This window comes from Ornithodoros turicata, chromosome 2 (genome assembly GCF_037126465.1).
Source record: "Ornithodoros turicata isolate Travis chromosome 2, ASM3712646v1, whole genome shotgun sequence".
In the NCBI taxonomy this organism is placed as follows: domain Eukaryota; kingdom Metazoa; phylum Arthropoda; class Arachnida; order Ixodida; family Argasidae; genus Ornithodoros; species Ornithodoros turicata.
The window spans coordinates 73,358,900-73,381,477 of record NC_088202.1 but is presented as its reverse complement, the minus strand read 5'-3'; the positions used below and the strand labels follow the sequence as shown (position 1 = coordinate 73,381,477).

Genomic DNA, 22,578 nt, shown 5'->3' with positions numbered 1-22,578 from the left:
CGCATTTGTCTGTATATGAAAGCTGTTGGACACCCTTCTCAAAGTCTAGGTAAATCGTTCAGCGGCCACGTCCTTCTTTGTGGCACCATGTAGTATGCAGGGTGAATGAGTGGTTTGGATGATCTTTCTGGAGACCAGCAAAGTCTTCTATACGAGTTTATCTTAGGTCTCATCCAAATGTCTGAGCTTTTTGTACCTACCACTCTGTAGACTGCCTCTGATGGCAGTGTCACCAGACACCACTACTCATGGCTCGCATCTGTTCTGGATTCACTGTTTTATCTCGATCCCCATAGTGCATTTACTTCATGGTCTCGCTACCCGTCATATAGCTCACAGGCCATACCTCATTCAAGTGCTTTTAATTCGGGTGCAATTACGATTGATCACGCGCGTGGTCGCGGGCCGTGAAGGGGTGTGCTTGAAGTACCGCCAGTACACTCGACGTACTCAAGTTCTACACTAACTAAATTTCTGAAAAATTGTGCTGTTAGTTTCTTCTAGAGGTGTGCGAATATTGAAATTTTCGAATACGAATATCTGCAAAATTGTCCTTCGAATATCACGTCATAAGATAAAGGCTTTTAGGAGTAACAATTAAGCCCCGAAAACTAGGATGGTCATAGTTGTGTTCTGCTGATCTTTAGAACAATGCCCCAGGAATATATGTTAATGTATTGGCTTAGCATAGTTGCCTATATGTACATGTACAGTCAGAGTATGCTGTTCTCATATGGCAAACTGAAAACCGTAAAAACCACTTGCACTTCAGACACCTGTGTTGGCATTTTAAATGCTGGTGAAACCTGACAGAATGGAAGTAAAGGGCAATAGCATGTTCAGAATGTGGGATACTAAAGAGCACATCTCAGTTAAGGAAAACGAACGTAGCAAGTGATCTCTTCTTGCACTGACAATGCCTTCCGTCTTGTCGTGTAGGCAGGATACTGCACCGTTTCACTGTGCTCCCACGCGTGAGACCATATCGTTCCTAGTGATGGGCAATAGTCATCCAAACACTATCAATAGTGCTATCGATGGTTCAGATGACTACTCATTTTACTATCGATAGTAATTAAGCTGGACACGGTCCAAACATGCTTACTGCAAAAATGTAGAAGTTCCTGCTCCCAGTTGCATTATCAGTCTAATTATACTGTCAGCCTAATAGTAGATACTGGTGAAATAGTCTCGCACCGTTTGCATGAGAAAACGAAAACGATTGCATAAAACCATAAAACAGAGGAGCTGTTTCGAAAAACGAGCCGGGACTTCTGTTCTGCTTTAACCAACAAAGCAGAAAAAGATTCCGTGCATTGCTGTGCGCTATGCGTGTGGTTAATATTATCCAGAGCAGCCTACACGCTGCCAAACCATAAGTAGTTTACGTTACTGTCACAATAATACGGGTTTGTGAAAATTAAGGGCCACTAATACCTCCTCAGAAATGCCAACTTTATGGCAGTGTACTCCGATATTTCATAAACTTCATATTTGTTTTTTCTATGATCATATTTCTCTTTTTCGAGAGGTAACTCAATCACGAGCAAAGCGCGATCATTGAATGCATACAAAAAGCGAGAATTCATTTGGCTTTGTTTCCGATGGAAATATGGTGACTAAACGATAGTCTGCACTAGCGAAACGTGAACTCAGACGGTTTCGTTTTTAAAAGAAAGATAAGTAAATTTTTAAATTCGTGGCCAACATGCTATTGAGAGTTTGCAGGAATAGAGTGCGAATTCAGGAAGTTTAATTTTCGAAAGAAACCTGCTCAAGTTTTAAATTTGGAGTGAACGAACTATTGATAGTTTGCAGGAGCAAAAGCGAATTCAGATGGTTTCGTTTTCAAAAGAAACGTACTAAATTTAAATTACTACTACTACGTACTACGTACTATTACGTACTATTACTACGTACTAAATAAGTTTTAAATTCGCAGTGAGCGAACAATTGATCGTTTTCTGGAGCGAAACGCGAATTCAGAATGTTTTCAAAAGAAACATGCTAAAATTCTAAACATAGAGTGAACAAACTATTGGTAGTTTGCAGGAGAAACGCAGTTTTCGCAGAAAGTTTCGGTTTCAAAAGAAACAAGCTAACATTTTAAAAGCTAAATTCAGAGTTAATCAAGTATTGATATTTTACAGGCAGGAACGAAACGCGAATAGACCTCTCCCTGTTTACAAACAAATGACGTCAGATGGTACAGCAGCGCCGCCAACTTGGTAGACTGGAACTACTATATAAAAAAATAAGTCACAAGAAAGTCACATTTAAATGCGGCTTTTCATATTGTACGATTTTCGTTTTTGTAATTCCTTAGATAGTATTAGTTTTATGGCCTTTTTCTGCTCCATTCTACTGGTAGCCCCATCTTTTCGGTAGCCCTTCCTAAAGATGGTTCCCGGCTTTTCCATCTTCTGTAGCCTGAGGGACAGGAGTTTCTCTCGGGGTGCACGTCTGTCTCTATACAAAAAATACAAAGCGAACTAAGTCGTAATAACAAACTACATTCCGCACGGGATTACGATACTGACTTTCAGACAATGCAACTCTTGGGGTGAAGCATTTTTTTTCTTTCCGCGGTGGACTGGGAAACGCGAAAGAAGACACGAAAGCGACTAAAAACGGGACCCCATTTGAGTGTACCACTAATACAAAGAAGCCACCCGTGATCTTCGTGAAGGAATACGGCTTTGTGAAACGGCGCTGTTCTCCGCCTGCGTTGTTTCGGGTTCGTATGTCTACCAACGTCGTCATTACGTCACGGTGACGTTTCTTCGGTAGATTCAGAAGGTGTGCTGGATTGACTTGATTGATGTCGCTGTGGGACAGAAATGATATCCTGGGAATATCCCCACAGGGTCCTCAATTTGGTAGAAAAGTGTTAGAATGAGACTCCAGAGGTGATCCAAGGGACAACATCTGGGGACAAAACTGGGATACTCTCAGAACACTATAGGATCAAGTTCTTCTGCATGTAGCTATTGTGAATATTCTTTCATTTCTCTCTTTTAGAAGTGATACGAGCACACGTTCACAGTAAAAGCCAACTCTCTTTTTTGCAGTTTTTCAACCTGGGCTACCAGCTCGTCATTTTCCGTTTCCTGTCTTCGATTGTTTTCGATGACGAAGAATGGGTGCCGCGGTATAAAAAGGAAAAATATAAAAGGTCCTGTGCCACTAAGTCTAAAGCAGCTCACTTAGAAAGAAATATGCGGCAGTGCCATTTCCTTTCCCAGATAAAACGTATACTATATATTGCTTGTCTTGCGAGTTCCCGCATGTGCAAGAGTCGGGAACCGGAAAAAAAGTTCCCGGAAAAAATGTTCCCGGAAGAAATGTCCCCTGGAAAATATGTCCCCCGGAAAAAATGTCCCCTCGAGAAACATCCACTCTTGGTACGCGTGGAATTTTTGCGAAATCCCCGGTTGCGATATTGCAGGTCTTCATGTCCTCCGGCTCAAAATAAATACTAAAATTCCTGACCACTTACTAAGGGTTTTTACATTGAAAGCTGGACCTACTTTCACTTACGATTTCTCGTAGGGAATACACCGCAATCAATTTCGCGTTCGTTGATACAACGTGACACAGGTTCGAATCCTGTCACCAGGTGTGCTCTCTGAGGTTTTCCCTGGGTTTTCCGTCGGACTTTCCTGATGAATGTCTAATCACTTAGCCCTGAAGTCGGCCCAGGACGCATACTAACCCCCTGTCACCCCCCCTCCTGCTGTCCTCTGTCCACGCCTGTACATCGCGTACAGCAATAGTTGCTTCGCAGCGCTAACACGAAAAAACATTTTCTCTGCTAATTAGCACAAATGTGAAGGGTCACAGAAAGTAGTACGCCGTCCAGTTTCAACAAATCAGGAGAGAAGAGGTCATTCGGATTGACCAGGAGCATGTCAAGTTCTTTTTCAGAAGTGTGCAGATCGACGGGCACGGTGATGTGTAAAAAGGAAAATAAAATGCGGGGCGAAAGCAACGAAATTGACAAACAAAAATATATTTCAATATGTCTAGCGGTATCACATCTCGGGAGCCCCATGACTGTACAGGCCGCATTGTTGCAAGACACAATGAGTAACGCACAGCGACTGCCTAGGCAAAGAAATGCTATGTGTGAATAGTCATTTTAAAATGGAATTGAATACGAATAAATTAAGCGACTCGTTGAATAACCGTGATTGGATACATATACAACGTATATTGGAATACAAACATGTACGGTACATATATGTATGCGTAAGTATAGCGCTTACTCTTGTTTTTTTTTTTTTTTTTTTTTGTTCTCCATGTGCCGGGTCTCTTCAAATATATTCAGTTTAGTAGAAGCATCAGTTCGATGTGGAATTCGAACATTGAATTCCATATTTGATTAGGAAATGGAATAGGATATACGATTACTCGCTTCAGTGCTCAAAAATCCAAACATTCACCCCGTCCTATATAGTAAAAAGTCAACGTCCGAAGTCAACCAGTCCACGCGTACCAAAAGTGAATTTTCCTCAGGGGACATTTTTTCCGGGGACGTTTCTTCCAGGGAACATTTCTTCCGGGGACAATTTTTCCGGGGGCATTTTTTCCGGTGACATTTTTTCCGGGGACATTTCTTCCTGGACCCGCAAGAGTCTTCCTAGCATCTCAGCCAAAACGAAGGGTGATGTACTTAAGTTCAGTTTCATATATAAGCAACGCTGCAGTGACGAATTCTTTGGAGTATTCGGTTACAACCAAGGGAACGCCCGTGTTTCCTACTTCGTTGATATAAAACATCCATCGAAAGTCAAGCACGCGCTGTAATATGCCATCACTTTTCAGTAGCTTGACGGAAATGCTCCGTGCAGCATCCCGTCCGGGACCTTGCTCGGATGTTCATGGCAACAAGATCACAATGAAAGATCTAGCAAGCTATATTTTATTGCTCATTGAACCAAGTGCATGGAGTATCCATTGAAATCATTCAGTTTGTATTTGTACCCCTGTATTTTTGTATTTTCTGTTTTGTAGTATTTTTGTAGTTTATACATGGTCACTGCTGGTTCGGTTGAATTTGGTTATGACAAGCAAACCTGAACACTCATTAATGGGTGCAGGCATTGAAATGCACAACGCAGTAATAAACTAATTTACTTCTCCTATACAGGGTGTCTCAGTTAAATTCCCGTGCTAAATAATTCGCAAACGGGTGCACCAATCGACGAACTTTCTTTTTTACAAGTATCTGTCCAATACCACCTACAAGCTGCGCACCGTGTGAATGAGTGGGAGGCGGTCATTATTAACTAAAAATTCATAGTTTCTCAAGTAGTTTCTCTCATAGTTTCTCAAAAACTCAAGTTTCATAAAAAACATAACTTCTAAAGCAGGGCGCTGTCGGCATTAAAATGGGTACTACCTCTTTTGGGACGTTCAGTGGACACCATTTTAGAGAAAAATCTGCCAGCGAAGCGGGTCATTTGTTGCAGTAATTAATTGGTTTCGGTTTACATATTTTGTCGCGGCTGGTCGCGATGAGCTGTGAAGTAGAGAGAAGCACCAGAGCTGGGTGAAGTAATTAGTTACAAGTAACGAAGTTAATATGGTTAGTTTTGACTACTTAATTACTATATCTAGGTACTTTCTAAAATTATTAACTATAGGGATCGTGCGACACCTAAAGGGGGCGCGCTGCTCCGTCGCGACAGCGCCGCCAGTGACGGTCTTGGAAGTATCCGACGTGATACCATGCCGCCCGTTCTATGCATTCTCAAGTGGAACCGTAGCTTGCGGGGCGACTGCCGTAATTAGAAGAGCTAATTTTCGAAGTGCAGATAATGTGGAACCTTTCTGAGGCGCGAACGAAGAGAATGGAGACAAACTGCACAGTAGCAACCACCGTATTTATAATGTATCTAACAGTGCGGAAGGAGAACAGCCACTCGCGTCTGTCTGGTCAAAACACCTGTAAGTGATACGTCGAGAGGGTGGTTATTTGTCGTCTCACAAAATCCTGGCTTGCTAGCGAAGGCTATATACGTGTATTTCTCTGACTCCAGCCATTTGTAATATCATGTTTTTGACTCAGTCTTGTATTCCTTTCGTCCTCTTTGTACACACATAGCTTCGTCACTGAAATCTACATCGTGCGTCCATACAAATAAACACGTGAGGTCAGAACTTATTGTCTGAACTTGTGCTGCAGTTTTTCCAGTATCTTCAGATACAATAACGGTAAAGAGATTCTCAAAGAAGAATTTATATGAGTTTTCACCTCGGCTAGCGCCGTAGGCTTTCGCCACGACAGCTGTGAAATGGTCGGTGCATAAATACGAACCCTTTTTGACAACGTAGAACATTCGTTCTCACTGTGAGACTCGTCAACCAGATTACAGGGAGCAATATCTGCTCTGGGCACTGCCGATGAAACACCTCAATCATTATCTCAAAATAGGTTGCCATTTGGTCGGTGCATTTGATGGTGATACAGTATCCAGCGGCGTTTCACCGTCACGAAAGTGGCAAATGAAAATCATTGATCATTTTGCAGGTCCTGATTCAGTTTCGTCGAAACTAGAACAAAAGACATAAAATATATTCGCTCATGTTGTGCACGCCTCGTGCAATGGCCGAACGCGCGTCACGAACGGTATTCGCTGCGAGTCTAGTGCCCTCGGTGGTATTGGAAGCATAGAAATCACGGGAAATGAAACGTATGGTCCCTAATGAAGAGTCCTTTTAGGTGCTGGCATAGCTAGCTATGCAACAGTTCCAGTGTGGCAAAAAAAGACGCTCGCACTTCACATGTAAACAAAGCTGGCTACCCGGCGGCTATCACGCAAGGTACTTTCTCCGGAGGCCGCATCGCGGCGCCACGAGTTTGTCGCACAGTCCCTATAACTTCATTACATTTTGCGGGTAACTTGTAGTCAAGAAACAGTTACGTTTCGACTTTTTTGCTTTTTCCTCAGTGCGATCCCCCCCCACACACACACCTTTTGTATTGAGTTCCCAGACTGATCACCGCATCATGTCAGCGACCTTTATCTATCCGATTCGAATAGCCAGATGGGAGGACAACGGCTAGTTCAACGGTGGATAAGTTATCGGAGAACAACAATGGAATCACAATGCATTTCATCGTGCTGTCCTGCTCAAAAATGGGATGCCCTTAACGTAGCTTTTGGCATGGTGTGTGCGCACTTCTAATGTCCGAGTGCAGGAGCACTTTTAAAGGAGTACAGAGGGCCATCAAAAAAAAAAAAAATCAGATTAAGACGTCCGATGAAGTTCCCCCGGGGAATTGTGTATAGAAGGAGCGGCCGAATCATGACCGAGCCACGAGCAATGCTTTTCCAGAACCACGAACAGCTTAGTAGCAGACAACATTTCTCCGGACCAATCAGCGAGCGTGGCCCCTGTCGCATCAGCGAGGATTACAGGCTGGTACTGCTCTTCACCGCCGTTGCGCACGGTCGCTTTTTGCGGCGTACTTTAAATTCAATTTCTGTGATAATTATGACTCTGTGGTGTGAGTTACTCCTCATGGTGCATCTTACTGGCCTACTTAACAGTTTTATAGGAGGAAAACAGGGCGTTAAAAATGACTTCCGTGCTACTCTGACCAGAGACGTCGACAGCTAACAATGTTACCACCGAGCAGGAATCGCCAGACATTGCTTGTAGCTACGCGCCGGTCAAGCAAAAGGCCACCGAGGTACAACACGACGTATGTGTATACCTTCTATAATTTCTATGGGACCTAGGCTATTCATCCATTCACGTCTCGTTTTGTGTCCTTAATATCGAGCTGAGAACAGGAAGCCTCACGGAGGACACCTTGTAAATGTGCTGCTGTTGGGGCAAATGGTGGAGTGTTTTAAACGAGCATGCCTAAATCTGTACAGAAGGGAGAATTTAGAGAATCGTAAGCGCCCACTGTTTCTGACTCCGTATCACTAGCTGACAGTCGATCAGATGATCAACAATGTGATGTCAGCCACTTCAAAGGAATCAGACGATTGGCTTGTCACCGGAAAGGTCGGAAACGTTGTCACGAAACTTGGAACTCCTACTAAAACTCGCTGTTATTGCATATTTTCGAAGCTGAGGCATTTTCTTCAGCGTTGAAGATTTCCCCTTCCATTACACTTCTGACTGCAAATATACCAAACAGGAATCCTAATTCAAACAACGCAAGCACGGAAGAAACAAGAACAGGACAAGAAGAAAACAAGAAGCCCGTGTATCGTTTCGATTCTCTGAATAACTGTATCAATGGCCTGGAATTCATAATTGCCACTGTTTCTTTCAACACTGTCTGCAGCTGCTGAATATCCGGCTTTCTCCGACGTCCTCCTTAAGGACTCATTCATTGAGCGCACCTTTCGCTCCCAGAATCCTCCCCACCAGGCGGCCCGTTCTGCGATGAACTCCCGGGAGATGCGAGCTTGCGATGTACACTCCTGTTACAGCCTGAAACTGACTGGACATCATAGTGGGGAGCTCTTTAGCTGCCTTCTTGAACGTGAGGAAGTTCTCCGAGTTAACTTTACACAGTAGACCCCTTCGTGCTACTAATCGCTTCACGGCCATGAGAAAAGTACCGTACGATTGATCAGTTACGAACTCCAGGTGGAAGATGAAAGTGTATCTCTTGCTCAACTCCAGGTGGATGACTCCGGTAGCGGTGCACGTAAATAAGGCTACGTGGCCTTTGAATGACAGTCCTCCGATTTGTAGTATAATGGACCAGCAAAATCCACGTCAACAACTTCAAAAGGAAGCTGCTACGTAACCCTATCTTTAGGTAGAGGTGCTTCTTGCTTTGTGCGTGGATGCGTCTTCTGACGTCGACAGAAAAGACAACGGTGGCGGGAATACTTAACCGACTGTCAGCTTTTGATTACCAAGTAATCCTCCCTTAGCTGGCGTAGCGTTTCTTGTGCTCCAGCATGGGGCATCCTCAGGTGTTCTCCTAGAATGATCAGCCGTGTGAACCATGATTCCGATGCTGGTGGCAATAATATGGGATGCTTGGCAGACGGTGTCTGGTTCGAATACTGAAGTCGCCTTTGAAGTCGAGGGATTTAATCACTGTCCTTGTAATACCGAAAATTATCAAGACGCCGCGATGTCACGGACAAGAATATTGCCTGCGTCGCCTGAATCCAGAACTTCTCCGTGGTTATTAGCTCCCCAGTTCTGGGGGTTTATTGTTGTTTGCGATCCACATACCTCAAGTTATGATCGTATGGGAGGATTCACGCTGTTACCCGAATAAGCCGACCAACTGTGCTGAATCGCTCAACTGCGAGCAACGGATCAGGAACAACAAGTGCTGCATGAGCTTTGAGACGTTCAATTTGTTCCTCGGTGCAAGAGCACTGTGTAAGGAGTGTCTGTCGCAACGTTTCTCCGTCCTTCAACCATCGTGGCCCCTTCCGCCAAATGTCATGTTCTCGTAGCCGATGAACTTTAATGCCTCTCGTTAGAAGATCGGCGGGATTTGCCTCACCTGGACAGTGCCTCCAGTCAGCATGAGAGGCTTTGTCGTGGACCTCTTGTACAAGATTCGCAACGAAAATCTGCCATCTGGTCACAGATGCCTTGGTCCAGTGTAGCGTTATAAACGAGTCAGTCCAGAAAGTGCAGTCAAACTGTCCCTTTAAAGTTGAGCACGCAAAACTGCACAAGCGAGCCACAAGTATAAGCTCAAGCCGCTCAAGGAACTCCACGCTGGAACAACGATCACCCGACGCCATCTCCATGTAGATCCGTTTGGACTTGCATCTGCAAATATGTGCATCCTCTTTCGCGGTTCGTCGTTGGCACGTCTTATTGGTCTCGGAATTGATAGCTGTTCCAATTCAGCGACAGCTGCACACCATTCCTTCCAAACTGACTGGATATCTCCCGGCAAAGGATCATCTCACTGCAATCCTGCCTCCCAGATCCTCCGTAGCAGTATTTTCCCCGTAATCGTGAACGGTGCTAGTTGTCCGAAAGGGTCATAGACCCTTGAGACGGACTGCAAAACACGCCTCTTATCACTCATTGCCGCAAGTAAGTCGGCAACACGGCAAGTCCTGGCTGAAGCTGGTGAACTCCCGGTTGAGGTTCTACGTGAACTTGAACCGTCTCGGCACTTCCTACGTTTGTGTGCTCACATTCCCCGTCACCCGCTCCTCAGGAAAATTTCGATACCGCCCTGAAAGCGACTTCTATCGTGTAGTGCAGAGTACACGCCAGAGTCTCACAGGTTCGTAGCTAAGAACCTAACACCGCCGGAAGACCCCTGGTCTCTGCCGGTACCACCGACCTTCGTAAGCGTTCCGAACCTTCTGGAAAGAAGAAATCAGGTTCTCCCTGAAGTCCTTCGAGACCATTTTTATGCTCTGTTAGACGAGAAGTTTTCTACGTCTACAGCAGCATATACAGATGGCGCGTCCAGAAACGGCAAGTCCGCTTCGGCATTCGTCATACCATCTGAAGGCGTAGTGCAAGGACGACGCCTTCCGCATCCAACTTCATCAACAGCTGCGGAACGCCATCCTTTTCTTTCTGCAGCACATCGTTGATTTTACCCCTCGGGAATGTACAGTCTTCACTGACTCAAAATCTGCACTGCAAGCTATTGAAAATTCTGGCATACAAGGCTCATCCGCACACCTAGTACAAAGTGTGTACAAAGCAGGCCACAGGCTGGTTCTCTAGTGGGTTCTAGCCTATTGTGGTGCTGTGGGGAATGAGCAAGCCGACAGCGCCGCAGAAGCAGCTCTCTTGTATCGAAAGCGGATGAGTATTGCTCTGCTGAGAGGAGACCGTCGTTCCATTCTTCGACGCCTCGTGACACACCTGGCTTCCCGCCGATTGACAATCGACATTCTACGCCCATCTATGCTGAGCAGAATCAATGATCCAACGCTCGCTTTCCGCATGCCACGAAACACCTCTCGTCAAGATGCCGCATTAATTCATCGAATGCGACTCGAAGTGGCTTTTACAGCTCAGTGGCGTCACCGCTTGGGACAGGTTGACTCTCCCAGATGCTGTTACTGCGGTGCTCTAGAGGATCTGGAGCACATTCTTTTTCATTGCCCACACTACCAACCTTCCCGAAGCGCACTTTCCGGGTCTCTTAGTCAGCTGGGCTCTCGCCCCTTCTCTCTATCAAAATTGCTTGGTCCCCGGCCCACCAACGCCCTGCCCTCACAGCTATTTTGACCTTTTTGCACACAATATGACTTGGATCCTTATTGTGAAGGGGCTCATTATTTCATTCCCCACATCACCACCACAATGGGGTAGAGTATCGCCCCTGGCGTTGTTGTTGTCAAATGACTCATCAACTCGTCCCTAATTGTGGTCTGCCTCGGCCAATACTCGTTGTTTACCAAGATTTTGGATCAGTTTGTGAAGGTCAGCATCTTGGGCTAGAGCCCTGCACCATCCGCGGATGGAAGCGGATATCCGCGGATATCCGCAAGATACTTGCGGATTCGGATGAAAATTTAGCACTTTCTGCGGTGTGCGGATCGGATGCGGATGGCTCGAGGTCGGATGCGGATCGGATGCGGATACGAAGGCAGCGGATCGGTAGCGGATCGGATGCGGATATACCGCGTGCTGTCATTTTTCCACCCGCAATTTATTTGTATTGCGCGCCGACAGCCGACAGCGAGCGCATGCTCTGGTTCACCTTTGACCATGCACGGCGCCAAGACGGGAGAGGAGGCATTCAGGCGTCTCGAACCGCGCGAGCGCCGACGCGGTAGCGTTCCACGCGTTCCAGAAGTCTCTCCATATCGCGTTTGTTGAAAGGTTTACCTTTGCTTGTCGTCATGACTGAGTCCTTCCGTGACAGCATGGAGGCATCCGAAATTATACCAACATGCTTGCGGCGGTCTTTACGCGTCTTTCGAAACGTGCGGATTTTTGCGGATCGGATGCGGATGGTGCGTTTTGCTCAGCGGATCGGATGCGGATGTAAACTGTTGTGTATGGTGCGGATGCGGGTCGGATGCGGATGCCAAAAACCTCATCCGCGCAGGGCTCTATCTTGGACCTTCAACTTTCTTTTTTATTGATCTTTTATGGTGTCCGTATGCACCATTTTAACGTTCAACCACTCAAGTAAAACTATATAGGCCTAGAAAGTTGTCACCAGTGTTAGATGTGCAATCTAAATTGTGTTTATATCTCTTGTTTTCTACAGAGGCATTTTCTTGCACAGCTAAGCATTGGCCCCATCACATAAATCACCAACTTAATAAGAATAAATAATATCAAAAATATAAGTTCAAAAATAATAACGAAATTATTTTTAGTGGTCCTTTGGTCGTGAGTTGACGTTTCGTCGCTTTACGGCGCATGACCAGAAGCAATATAAGAGTAACTCAATTACATTTAATGAGTAACTGTAGCTGGGTTACATTTTAGTTTCACCTACCTCTTCCTGTAACTTAATTACTTTCAAAGTCATGCAACTGTAACTTTATGCAACTTTTTGAGTAACTTACACAGCCCTACTTACAACGAATGGCTTTGACATCAGCAGGTGTGCATCATCAAAGAGCTGCGGTACTGACAACATTATTTATCAAGTTATTTGCAGCACATGGTGTGACAGCGACAAAAAAACTGGAGTCATTCACGCTTGTTCAACGATCTTTTCCATTTTAAGGGAACACCGCGTACAAGCCACGTTCGCCCATGGATGCTGTTTCTGAATATAGTAATTGCAGCGCCCGCACATGACAAATGACAGTGTAGTCGCCGTAAAGTCGTCCGACTATAAAATGGGCACGCCTTCAGACATACGGCGCGGAAAAAAGGAAAGAGAAACTCCGTCAATCGATTACTGGAAATTTTGCCAGCGTGAGGCAGGCTGGACGGCGGATATATTACGAGTAACATTCAGCCGACCGGTCTGTCAGGAAGATACGCCGATTACCTCCGATCCCGAGCGAAATGGATAAGGTTCATGCGTCTCGGGTCACCGGGCCACCTTCTCCTTCAGGCTGACCCACTGCCAACTTTCTCTGCGCCGCCGCGGAACTGCACGCCGTGCCGTTCCTATTATTTCGAAAGATTGCATTGGTCCCCCCTACGCCCGCTTCGCAAACAGGAATGCCTTTCTCTGACTCTTGATGAATAGATTTCGGAAAAGGACCACGTTCCGAGGGGGTCCCGCTATTCTGAGCACGTTCAATCTACCTGCATGTGTAGGCAATTGCACTAAAAAGAGAAATGCGAGCAATAGTTTGTGATGTACACATAGTTATTCCCAAGCTTGGTTCCCTCGCTTTCTTTCCTCCTCCAAGGATTCGCGGTAGGTCTATAAAGAAGTAAGAGGTAAGTTCTTGAGGAAAGATGCGCTGGGAGATATCTGGCAGTGGCTATCGCTGGCGTATTTGGAAATACTTTTATGGCGGTTGGAGCAGTGATCAGAGGTTCTCGAAGACCAAGGAACAGTAGGTGCCACGCGCAATATATCACCTCTCATCGATGTCCCTTGAAAAACAGAAGAGACATACAAATAGGCGATTTCAGAAAATCCCAGTGCTCCTCGCGCTCGCGTTGCATCCTGGGAGATTACTGGAATGAACTGTCCGTCACGTTTCGTTTTCGCTGACCTTGACTCCTCGTGGACAATCGGACGGGAGAGAAGGAACCGAGACAGCTAGGAGACCTTCTCCTCCTGTGTTTCCAGCAAGTTCCCGTAGTTCAAAGCAGTGCTAAGCTCTCTGGGATTTTCTGAAGTCGTCTATTGCCAACAGGGCCATGCACTTGCAACACCTGCTCACTCATGCTCACTCATCTCTAGTTCAGCTCCTTGTTTTATCACTGATGCTCACTCACTCTGTGCTTAGCTCAGCGTTTGCTCACTGATTGTAAACTCGTTCGTCACATTTAGCATGAGTGAGCATACTCATGAGTACTCGTCTAGCTGATCTACATGGCGCCGGCGGTAGTCAGGAGACTTACCGCTCACTACACTTCTCCGTTTGCTCACTCGTGCTCACTCCCTCGCCGCTCAGCTCTCCATATCACTCATGCTCACTCACTTCCTGCTCAGGTCTTCATATCTCACTCATGCTCACTTCCCGGTCAGCTCTCCGTTTGCTCACTCATGCTCAACTCATTCGCCACATTGAGCATGAGTGAGCTCGAATGAGCATGCTCATGAGTAAGTTTTGCGTAGGTATGATTGCCAAGCAAAGCAAATGTTTCATTGCGCTAATGGCGCGTTCAAAGGGAGGAGGTAGCGATTCAGTGGTTGAAGTGTATAGTGCTGTTTGAATCGTGTTCATTGGCATCGTGGACTTGGGTAGCTTGAGTAACCTGAGGAATGTATTAGACCGCACGTCACCAAGTTTCAGCTACACGTGGTAAAAGTATAGGACTGAAAACCAAAAGGAGAGCAAACGTTTTATGTAGGTCATAATAATAGTAATGACTTTCTGTGTAGATTTATTCAGTACCGATGATGCACTTGATTTTGTCACTACGTCAGATTATAAAATACATCCGCGAAGATGTGGAACTCATAATTGACGTGATGCCCTGAAATGGATTGCGGAAGGTGCTCTTTGATGATACCTCAGTTCGTCACTCTGCTGATTATTGAAAATGTCTTTCTTCTTAGAGGTTTGATGTGATAAACCTCAACGTTGTGGCTTGCTGCTCTTATCTGTTTCCGCTTAGGACAGCTTATGACGGGCCGATGTACAGACGTCTCTTTTTTATAACGACACATGAAATGCTTTTCTCTCAAGGATGTAAGGTACACAAAAGGAGAAACAACTTCCTGCGCTGAAAGCAAGTTGAATTTCATAACAGTTTCTTTGAAGAACCGACAACACCTGACCGTGAAGAATAATTTAAAAAACTTATCTCCCACATCTACCCTTAGGACGCCATCAACAGGCATGACAGTGCATAGGTGTCGCCCTTGAACCTCGCTGTTCGGAGAGTCCCGTTATCTGCGACCGGTGAATGTGGCTTCCGATGAACAACCCGTTAGCCTTCCGTGCCATATGTCGACCTTGATGCGAAATCTGAAGCAACCGGCGGCTCCACGTTGGCACTGCTTACGAAACAGTTCAGCGAGCGCGAACAAAATTCCCGCTGTTGTCTGGCGAAGAATCCGGAATGAAGCAGGGAGGACATTATTCTGCTTCCGTCGGCGATATAATCGTAAAACGATTACTGCGCGAAAGTTCCACTTTTCTCGCGTCACGACAAGCCGCCGGTAGTTCGCCTGCAGACCCGTTGTTTTGCATATCTACTTGTCAGTTGCGTCACGTCCGCTGGTCGCCGCAGGTGCAGCTGTCCACTTTCTTGTTTATCGAGACTCAACAGGAAAGTTTTACGAGACAAACGAGGGAATGCGAAAAAAAAAAAAAATTCGTCGGGATTCGTGCGCACCTTGGGTGCGGTGATATCTCTCGCAGTAGGACAGAGGAGTGGAGACGTAGATGGGAGCCAAACAGCATTATACAGTCGTGTTCGCATATGCTAACAATAGAACGGCGGTTTCGAGAAAAGGCAACAAACAGCTGTTGAGATGGCGTTAAAGAATTTGAATATCAACGTCAGAAAGGAGTGTCCATGTTAACGCTAAATTCTTAGGGCATATAGACCGTTTTCTACGGAGTCGTCTTTGTTGGCCCTTCACAAATGTTGTTTGGCGAAAACTGCACTCTCACGTGTTCTCACCCAGCCTAGACTGTGATTTCTACTTGCAATTTCGGTTTCTTATCTTTATCCTTCGAAAACTAACCATTGACTTCACCGAGGCTCGATGTTACAACAGTATCGCTGTATATACGGATGGCTCGCCGACCAGGGACACTTCATCTTCGGCCTTTGCTACTCCGTCAGAGCCCGTTACACGAGGATGTCGACGAGGTCGACACCGCACCTCATCGACATCCGCTGAGCTTTATGCTATCTTGTTATTCTTGACATATGCGGCAGGGTGTGAGCCGCGGCAATGGATAATTTATACCGACTCCAAAGCAGGTCTCCTGTGCATTAAAAACATGGACATCCGCGGTTCCCTATCCTCAATGGTGATAGATGTCCTGTGCGCCCTGAAGACTCTACAAGAACGCTCCCACTCCGTTGCCTTACAGTGGGTTCGAGGGCATTGCGGAATAACTGAAAACCACGAGGCCGACGCTGCCGCTGCCGCTGCACATCAGCAGCGGCCTTCTACGCCCATTATACTTTCGAGAGGGTACAGAAGATCCCTCCTCAGGTATTTGTCTGATTCCTGGTCTACCCTACAGTGGCAACGCGACATTCCAATTAGGCCCTCTTTGCGAAGTGAAGACCCAACGCTGTTACACCATCTGCCTGCAAATCTTCCTCGTCCTTTGAAGCCTCTCATCTACAAGTTACATCTGAACGTGGTCTCCACTCCGTTCTATCGCTACCAGCTAGGCTGTGAGGCTAGCTCCCAATTTGCAACGAGTGTGGTGTACTTGCCAATGTAGAGCACATACTCCTCCGCTGTCGTGTCTATACACTCATGCTGAAAAATTAAGGATATTGTGAAAAACAAGAAAATGTCGGACCCTGATCAATAAATTCTCGTGAGAAGTACACCGCACCTATTTCTGGATGACTAAAGGCCATGTGTTGCCCGAGCTGTCTGACTGCGGTGCTACGAGGACGAGATAAGATCATGTGGTACCTAGCGGCTTATCAAAGGGGAACCCAGAGATGCAGAAGAGAGTTCGCGTTGTGCATTTTGACGAGGTAACAGTGCTGTTTGTTTGAAATGGACATTCAACGAACTCATATTGATGACATTTTGTGGGGCAGAGTCATCGGCAGACTAGAGGCTGGCCAAACTCAGATGGCAGTATCCCAGGAGCTGCAAATCCCTCCAAGTGTCATTTCTAGACTTTGGCAGTGGTTCCAACATGATGGAAATGTGTCCCGGCGTTTCAGTTCAGGACGTCCGCGGATTACGACGCCGCAGCAAGACCATTTTTTGTCACTGAATGTCAGGCGGCGCACACGAAGCACAGCAGGAGAATTAGCCAGAGACCTTTCAGCTGCTACAGGGACTACAATTCCCAGGCCTACTGTGTATAGACGACTTAGTAAGTACAGCTTTTATGGCCGCAGGCCTGCAAGATGCGCTCCGTTAACCCCGGCTCATCGTAGAGCCCGGGCTGCATGGTGCAGATAACACCTTCATTGAACAACTGAACAATGGGCGCGTGTCCTGGTCACTGACGAATCCAGGTTTAGTCTGCAGAGCGATACATGACGCGTATTCATCTGGAGAGCTCCCGGGACTCGGTTTGATGCCTCCAACATCCTTGAACACCATCGCTTTGGTGGAGGTGGTGTTCTAGTGTGGGGAGGGATAATGTTGCGTTCACGCACCCCTCTCCATGTGTTTGAACGAGGAACTGTGAACGGTCAGAGATACGGAACTGTGAACGGTCAGAGATACCGTGTCATCGTTCTTCAACAGTATGTCCGACTATTTAGGGGTGCCATGGGATGTGAGTTCCTGTTTATGGACGACAACGCACGTCCTCATCGAGCAGCTCTTGTGGAGGAGTACCTAGAAAGTGAGGATATCACCCGCTTACAATGGCCAGCTCGCTCTCCGGACTTAAACCCCATTGAGTATGCATGGGACGCTCTCGGAAGACGTAATGCACGGCGTCATCCGCCTCCTAGAGCCCTCCTGGATATCCGAATAGCTGTGGTGCAAGAGTGGGACACCATACCTCAACAGCTTCTTGATAATCTTGTACTGAGTATGGCCACACGCTGTAGTGCATGCGTGTCAGTGGCGGGCCAACATACAGCATATTGAAACATCTCCTATCATAAAACAAACATGTTTGCGGGATACCCATCTATATTTTTTCTCCATGGTGGTGCTGATTGTACATCTTTTCACTATGACAAATCCGTCATGATCTTTTTCTTTTCTTTCTGGAACACCGTTTATCACAATAAACAAATATTTAACACTTCAGTTGGAATGCCTGTAGTGGGACAGTCGTAACAGCCATTATGCTTGATTTTGGAGCATGAGTGTATACAAACGAGAGGCATACACTGCAATCACAGCTTGCCACCTTTGCCAGCCGCCCCTTCAACCTGTCGTGCATCCTCGGCCCTTGGGACAGCGCGGCCCACTCCAGGGCGGCCTCACGTCATGTAGTTGGGTTTTTTGAGAAGACTGACCTAATGGGCTCATTGTGACCCTGACAGCGTCCTCCGACATTCCCACCATTACGATCAGGATCGCCATCGCCACTTCGATCATCATCGTCATGACTCATATTAGACTCCATGGGGTAGCGTTCCACTCCTAGAGTGGAAAACCTCCCACCTTCATCGTCAAAATATAATTATTGTTGTTATTCTGCGTGGCTCAAAAAATAGCTGTCATCAACATAGGACTGATATGCTAGAAATTCAATTGCGACATTACAACCCACGAAATGAAGTGCGGAACACAAAGCACATACCCATGAAGCATATAAAAAAAGAAAAGAAAAAAAGAAAACGACTGCTAGCCTCTGTTCATCATTGCCTAGTGTTACCCTGATGAAGCCTTGACTTCATCGTGCAAGATATACAGTATGTTCCATCACTCTTAAACTAAACAGCTTTCACCGTGCCCGAAATAGCAAGATATATCCGCCATCAATGTATATAGCTAGGCAGCCAACGTTTCTTTCACTAAAGCAGCCAGGCATCCAGAAGAAGCGGAGTCCAGGTGTCTTCGCTCTGAGAGCCGATAAGTCTGAATGAGCTGGGAATCGATTCAAGGAATACCAGCTTCTTTCTCCGGCTCTTTCCTTTCATTGCAAGTTCCAAAGGATTTACTTTGACGTCTTATCGCCCCGGCGTCCGATTGGTAAAGTTCACTGTGGCTGTTTGGATGCGACTCGGCGTTGGGCAACGAAAGTATACATAAGTCAGTCTCATCAATGTGAAAGACGCTGAGCCGCGTTTATGTGCGCGTTAATGTTGGAGCCGAATGAATGGCATGCGACGAACTGGAGTCTGCGGTGCTGGCAAGAACAGATTCGCTCCAAACAAGACGATTCTACGCATTGTCTTCGCCTCCTAACGACGACGGGCTTCGTGAGCGAGCTGTAACCCACTGATACAACCTACTTGTAATCATCGGACCTTTTCTTCAGACGGCAATGGGGGTACAGAGGTCTGCCTTGACGCGGTCAACGGTTCAATATCACCACCACTTTTGTGCATGTGTGTCATTTCGGTGCGCCACAAATTACGGAGTGAATATCATGTAGGCCAATGTTCTACTGGGCAGTATCAACGTAGAAGACATTTTTACTATAGGCGAACTTGACTGAACCGGCGATAATTGAGCTTAAACCTTCATGCGACCTCGCTTCGTATCCGTGAAAAGTCGTTTCGCTACAACGAGCGGCGATTGAACCAGGCTCAATCGGTTTTAAAATCAGACGACTTAATTGCTACAGAGCTCTGAGCAGGCTACTATGCACGCAGTCAGAGCTCCACTGCATTGAGGCCTCGATGCAGTGGAGCGTTCACCACGCACGTAGCATATAGGAAGAGCCATAGGAGATTCGTTCAGTCTGAACACGCATTACCCAACGAACTTCAAATCGTATTCTTCCTGTAGCGATTTCGACAGTGACAGCAGAAGTGCGAGGTGAAGCACTAGGGGTGGATTTTTTCAGCACACTTCTCTGGTATACTCTGCTACCAGCGGTATATCCAAGCGGGTTAAAGCATCCACTCGTGCTGAATACTGGGAGGTGGTGGGATCGAATCCTACCACCGGCTGTGGTGTCTGAAGTTTTCCCTGGGTTTTCCTGCACGACGTTCCAGACGATCGAATGTCGGCACAGTTCCTTTAAAGTCGGCCCAGGACGCACACTAACCCCCATTCCTTCTTGCTGTCATCCCATCACCTATCCACGTCGCTCATAGCCACAGTTGCTTTGCGGCACTAACAGGGAATAATAAAAAAAAAAGACCGAGCAAAACATTCCTCTACCGAGCGCGACAAATCACTATGCGTTTGGCGCCCTGAAGAGCACGTTGTTCAGGTGGAGAATTCGTACTCTTGACTATTGGTAGAGTGGGTAGGGACCTGCTTCACGTAGAGTGAACTATCGGAGTCACTTGCTCGTACGGAACTCTAACTCCGCTTTGCTTTTCAAACACACTCAGGGAGTTTTAAAGGCGTAATTGATTGGAAAAATTACGCCAGTCGAATGGAAAATGCCGAAATACGTTCCGCATCTCTACTTACTACTGTCTTCTTGTGCAACGCTTGTGGAGTAACAACTCCACAAGCGTTGTAACTTGCATAACACAAACCATCCAAAACAACTAAGTTGGTGCTACGTTTTATTATCATAGCTGACATACGTCTTGTTGTGACGTTCACGTGCAACGCCAGTGGAAGAAAGGTGACTCTCCGAGGCTTAGGATCCTGGAGCTCTAAGATACGTCGAACACTGCCAGTGGCATCTACGTAAAAAATTTCTTTTGCGCGGAGCTGCACACTGTTGACCAGGCTGCCTGCATGAACTACAGGCGCATGGAGTTGAGCTTGAATAATCCCCTGTGGCTTATTGAATTTTTCGTGCAAAGCAGGGCGTAATTTTCCATTTTTCGAAACGTGGATACACCCAACGTGGGCAAGCGAGTTGCTTACGTTCAGCTCGCCCAACGCACATTGCCCTTACGCGAGCTTTCTTTTTTATTCGTATTATTTTAGGGTAGTAGCATTAACCCCTCACTAATTCGTGCCCACGTCACCCGACTGGCGGGCCCACGTCGTTCATGTTATGGGTGTTCTGAGAGGGGGACAAGGGGGCCGTCCCCCACCCCCCGGAGCTCCCAGTTCGGTTGTCAAAATTGCGCACCCTTTACTCAGAGGTCGTCATGATTTATGCTGGCATATTAAAATAATCTGAACGCTTGCACCAGTGGCATAGCCAGAGGGGGATTTTGGGGGTTCGCCCCCCCCCCCCGAAATCATACTTTTTGCAGTTCATTTGGGAGGGAGAAACAAGGGAAGAATCCTCCTCCCCCATGTAATGTCTCCGTAGAACCCCTCCTGAAATATTTTTCTGGCTGCGCCACTGGCTTGTACAGTCCGCAGCGTGCGTCTCAAGGAGAAGAGGTCAGGAGGTTGAAGATTTGTCCTCCCCCGTGAAATTCATTCGTATCCAATAGTGCTCGACGGCACTTCAAGATAGACGTCGTCCGAAAGATAGTAATAGCATGCACCATAACGCTCCCGAGATATTCTCCGTTATCAACGTGTCTGTGTCATCTTCGAAATGGAGATGCATGCCTGGCTGAAAGATCAACCAAGGATTAATCGAACCTTAACACAGACACTGGCATCGGTGACATACGTAGTGTCACTGGCAGAAGACGACAGGAAAGGGAAAGGTGGTCCCCAAGTAGCGAGCATTGGCTTCGTTGCTTCTGTAACAAGTTTTCTTACCGGTCGCCAATGTGGGTCAAGCCATTGGCGGCGCAGGCGCACCACGGGCTTACCTTTCCCATTTTGTCATACGTTGCCGCCGTCTCTTCGAGTGCTTGTTCTTCGCCCAACTGTTATTCCGACGTCTGGGATGAATATCTGGATACTGCTCACCAGCGTACTCTTCTGTGCATGTAAGTGTTTGGATGTCAGGATTTATGTCACCACCGTGTGTATCGCACGCCGACTATCAAATAATACTTTTTGCTGCCGTGATACACACACGCATTATGGCAAGTGCAAAAGTTGGGTATTCTTTGGAGATACACTTTAGCGGACACTGCGCCGTTTACTCAGTGACGAGTGTGAATTTGACGCCCGAATATCTTTTTTGATATCGCCATCCTTGTTTATCTGTTTATTTGCATTTATGTTCATATGGTAAACCACCGAATACTTCAAATATTAATTTTAGCATGCAGGTTCGCTGTTATCTATCTGTGAACAGTAAAACAGTGACGCTTCGCCATTTGTGTCATTCCAGAGACGCATGGTTTGTGAATGCTTTCGGTTTCTTTTTGAAGTCAGTGAGTGGGGCTATCGCTTTGTTGTGTTGCCCGTAACTTGGCAATAGCTGTATTCCCGTAGCAATAACAAGCTTGCTTTGATATGCTTCGACTGTTACTTTCATATTGGACGTAATTTACGTCGCTAACGGATTTTGAAACAGCATCTATATTATGGCGCCTGTGATGAGAATATTTGTTGTGGGCTTCTCCCGTCTAAAGAACAGACCTTCGTGGATGAGTGGTTAGGACACACGAGACTTCGAGAGGACTCGGGATCGAATACCTGGGTCCGAGGTTATCTATGGGCTTTCGTCGGGCGCTTTCAGACAAATGTTCGGCACGCAGCGCGCAAAACCCCCCAGGCGTTGTGCCGTAACATCGGCAGACAGACTTCTTCGTAATGTAGCGATGCCGACGTGATTCCTCTGCGGGCACCTGTGATTAAAGGTCCTAGAACTAGGTTAGGATTAAGCATAAATACATTCTCGATTATTATTTTTCTTTTTTTTTGGGGGGGGGGGGAGCGCTTGA

The 22,578-nt window shown here is 46.5% G+C and overlaps 1 protein-coding gene across 1 annotated transcript in view; it reads left to right on the top strand.

Moving 5' to 3' along the window:
- Positions 1-21,504: 21,504 nt before the first annotated feature.
- LOC135383711 (uncharacterized) overlaps positions 21,505-22,578 on the top strand; it is an 89,218-nt gene continuing 88,144 nt past the window's right edge. The window contains exon 1 of the mRNA XM_064613061.1: positions 21,505-21,672. Coding sequence (XP_064469131.1) covers positions 21,630-21,672 — 43 coding nt within the window. The 5' untranslated portion in view covers positions 21,505-21,629. The remainder of the gene's footprint in view (positions 21,673-22,578) is intronic.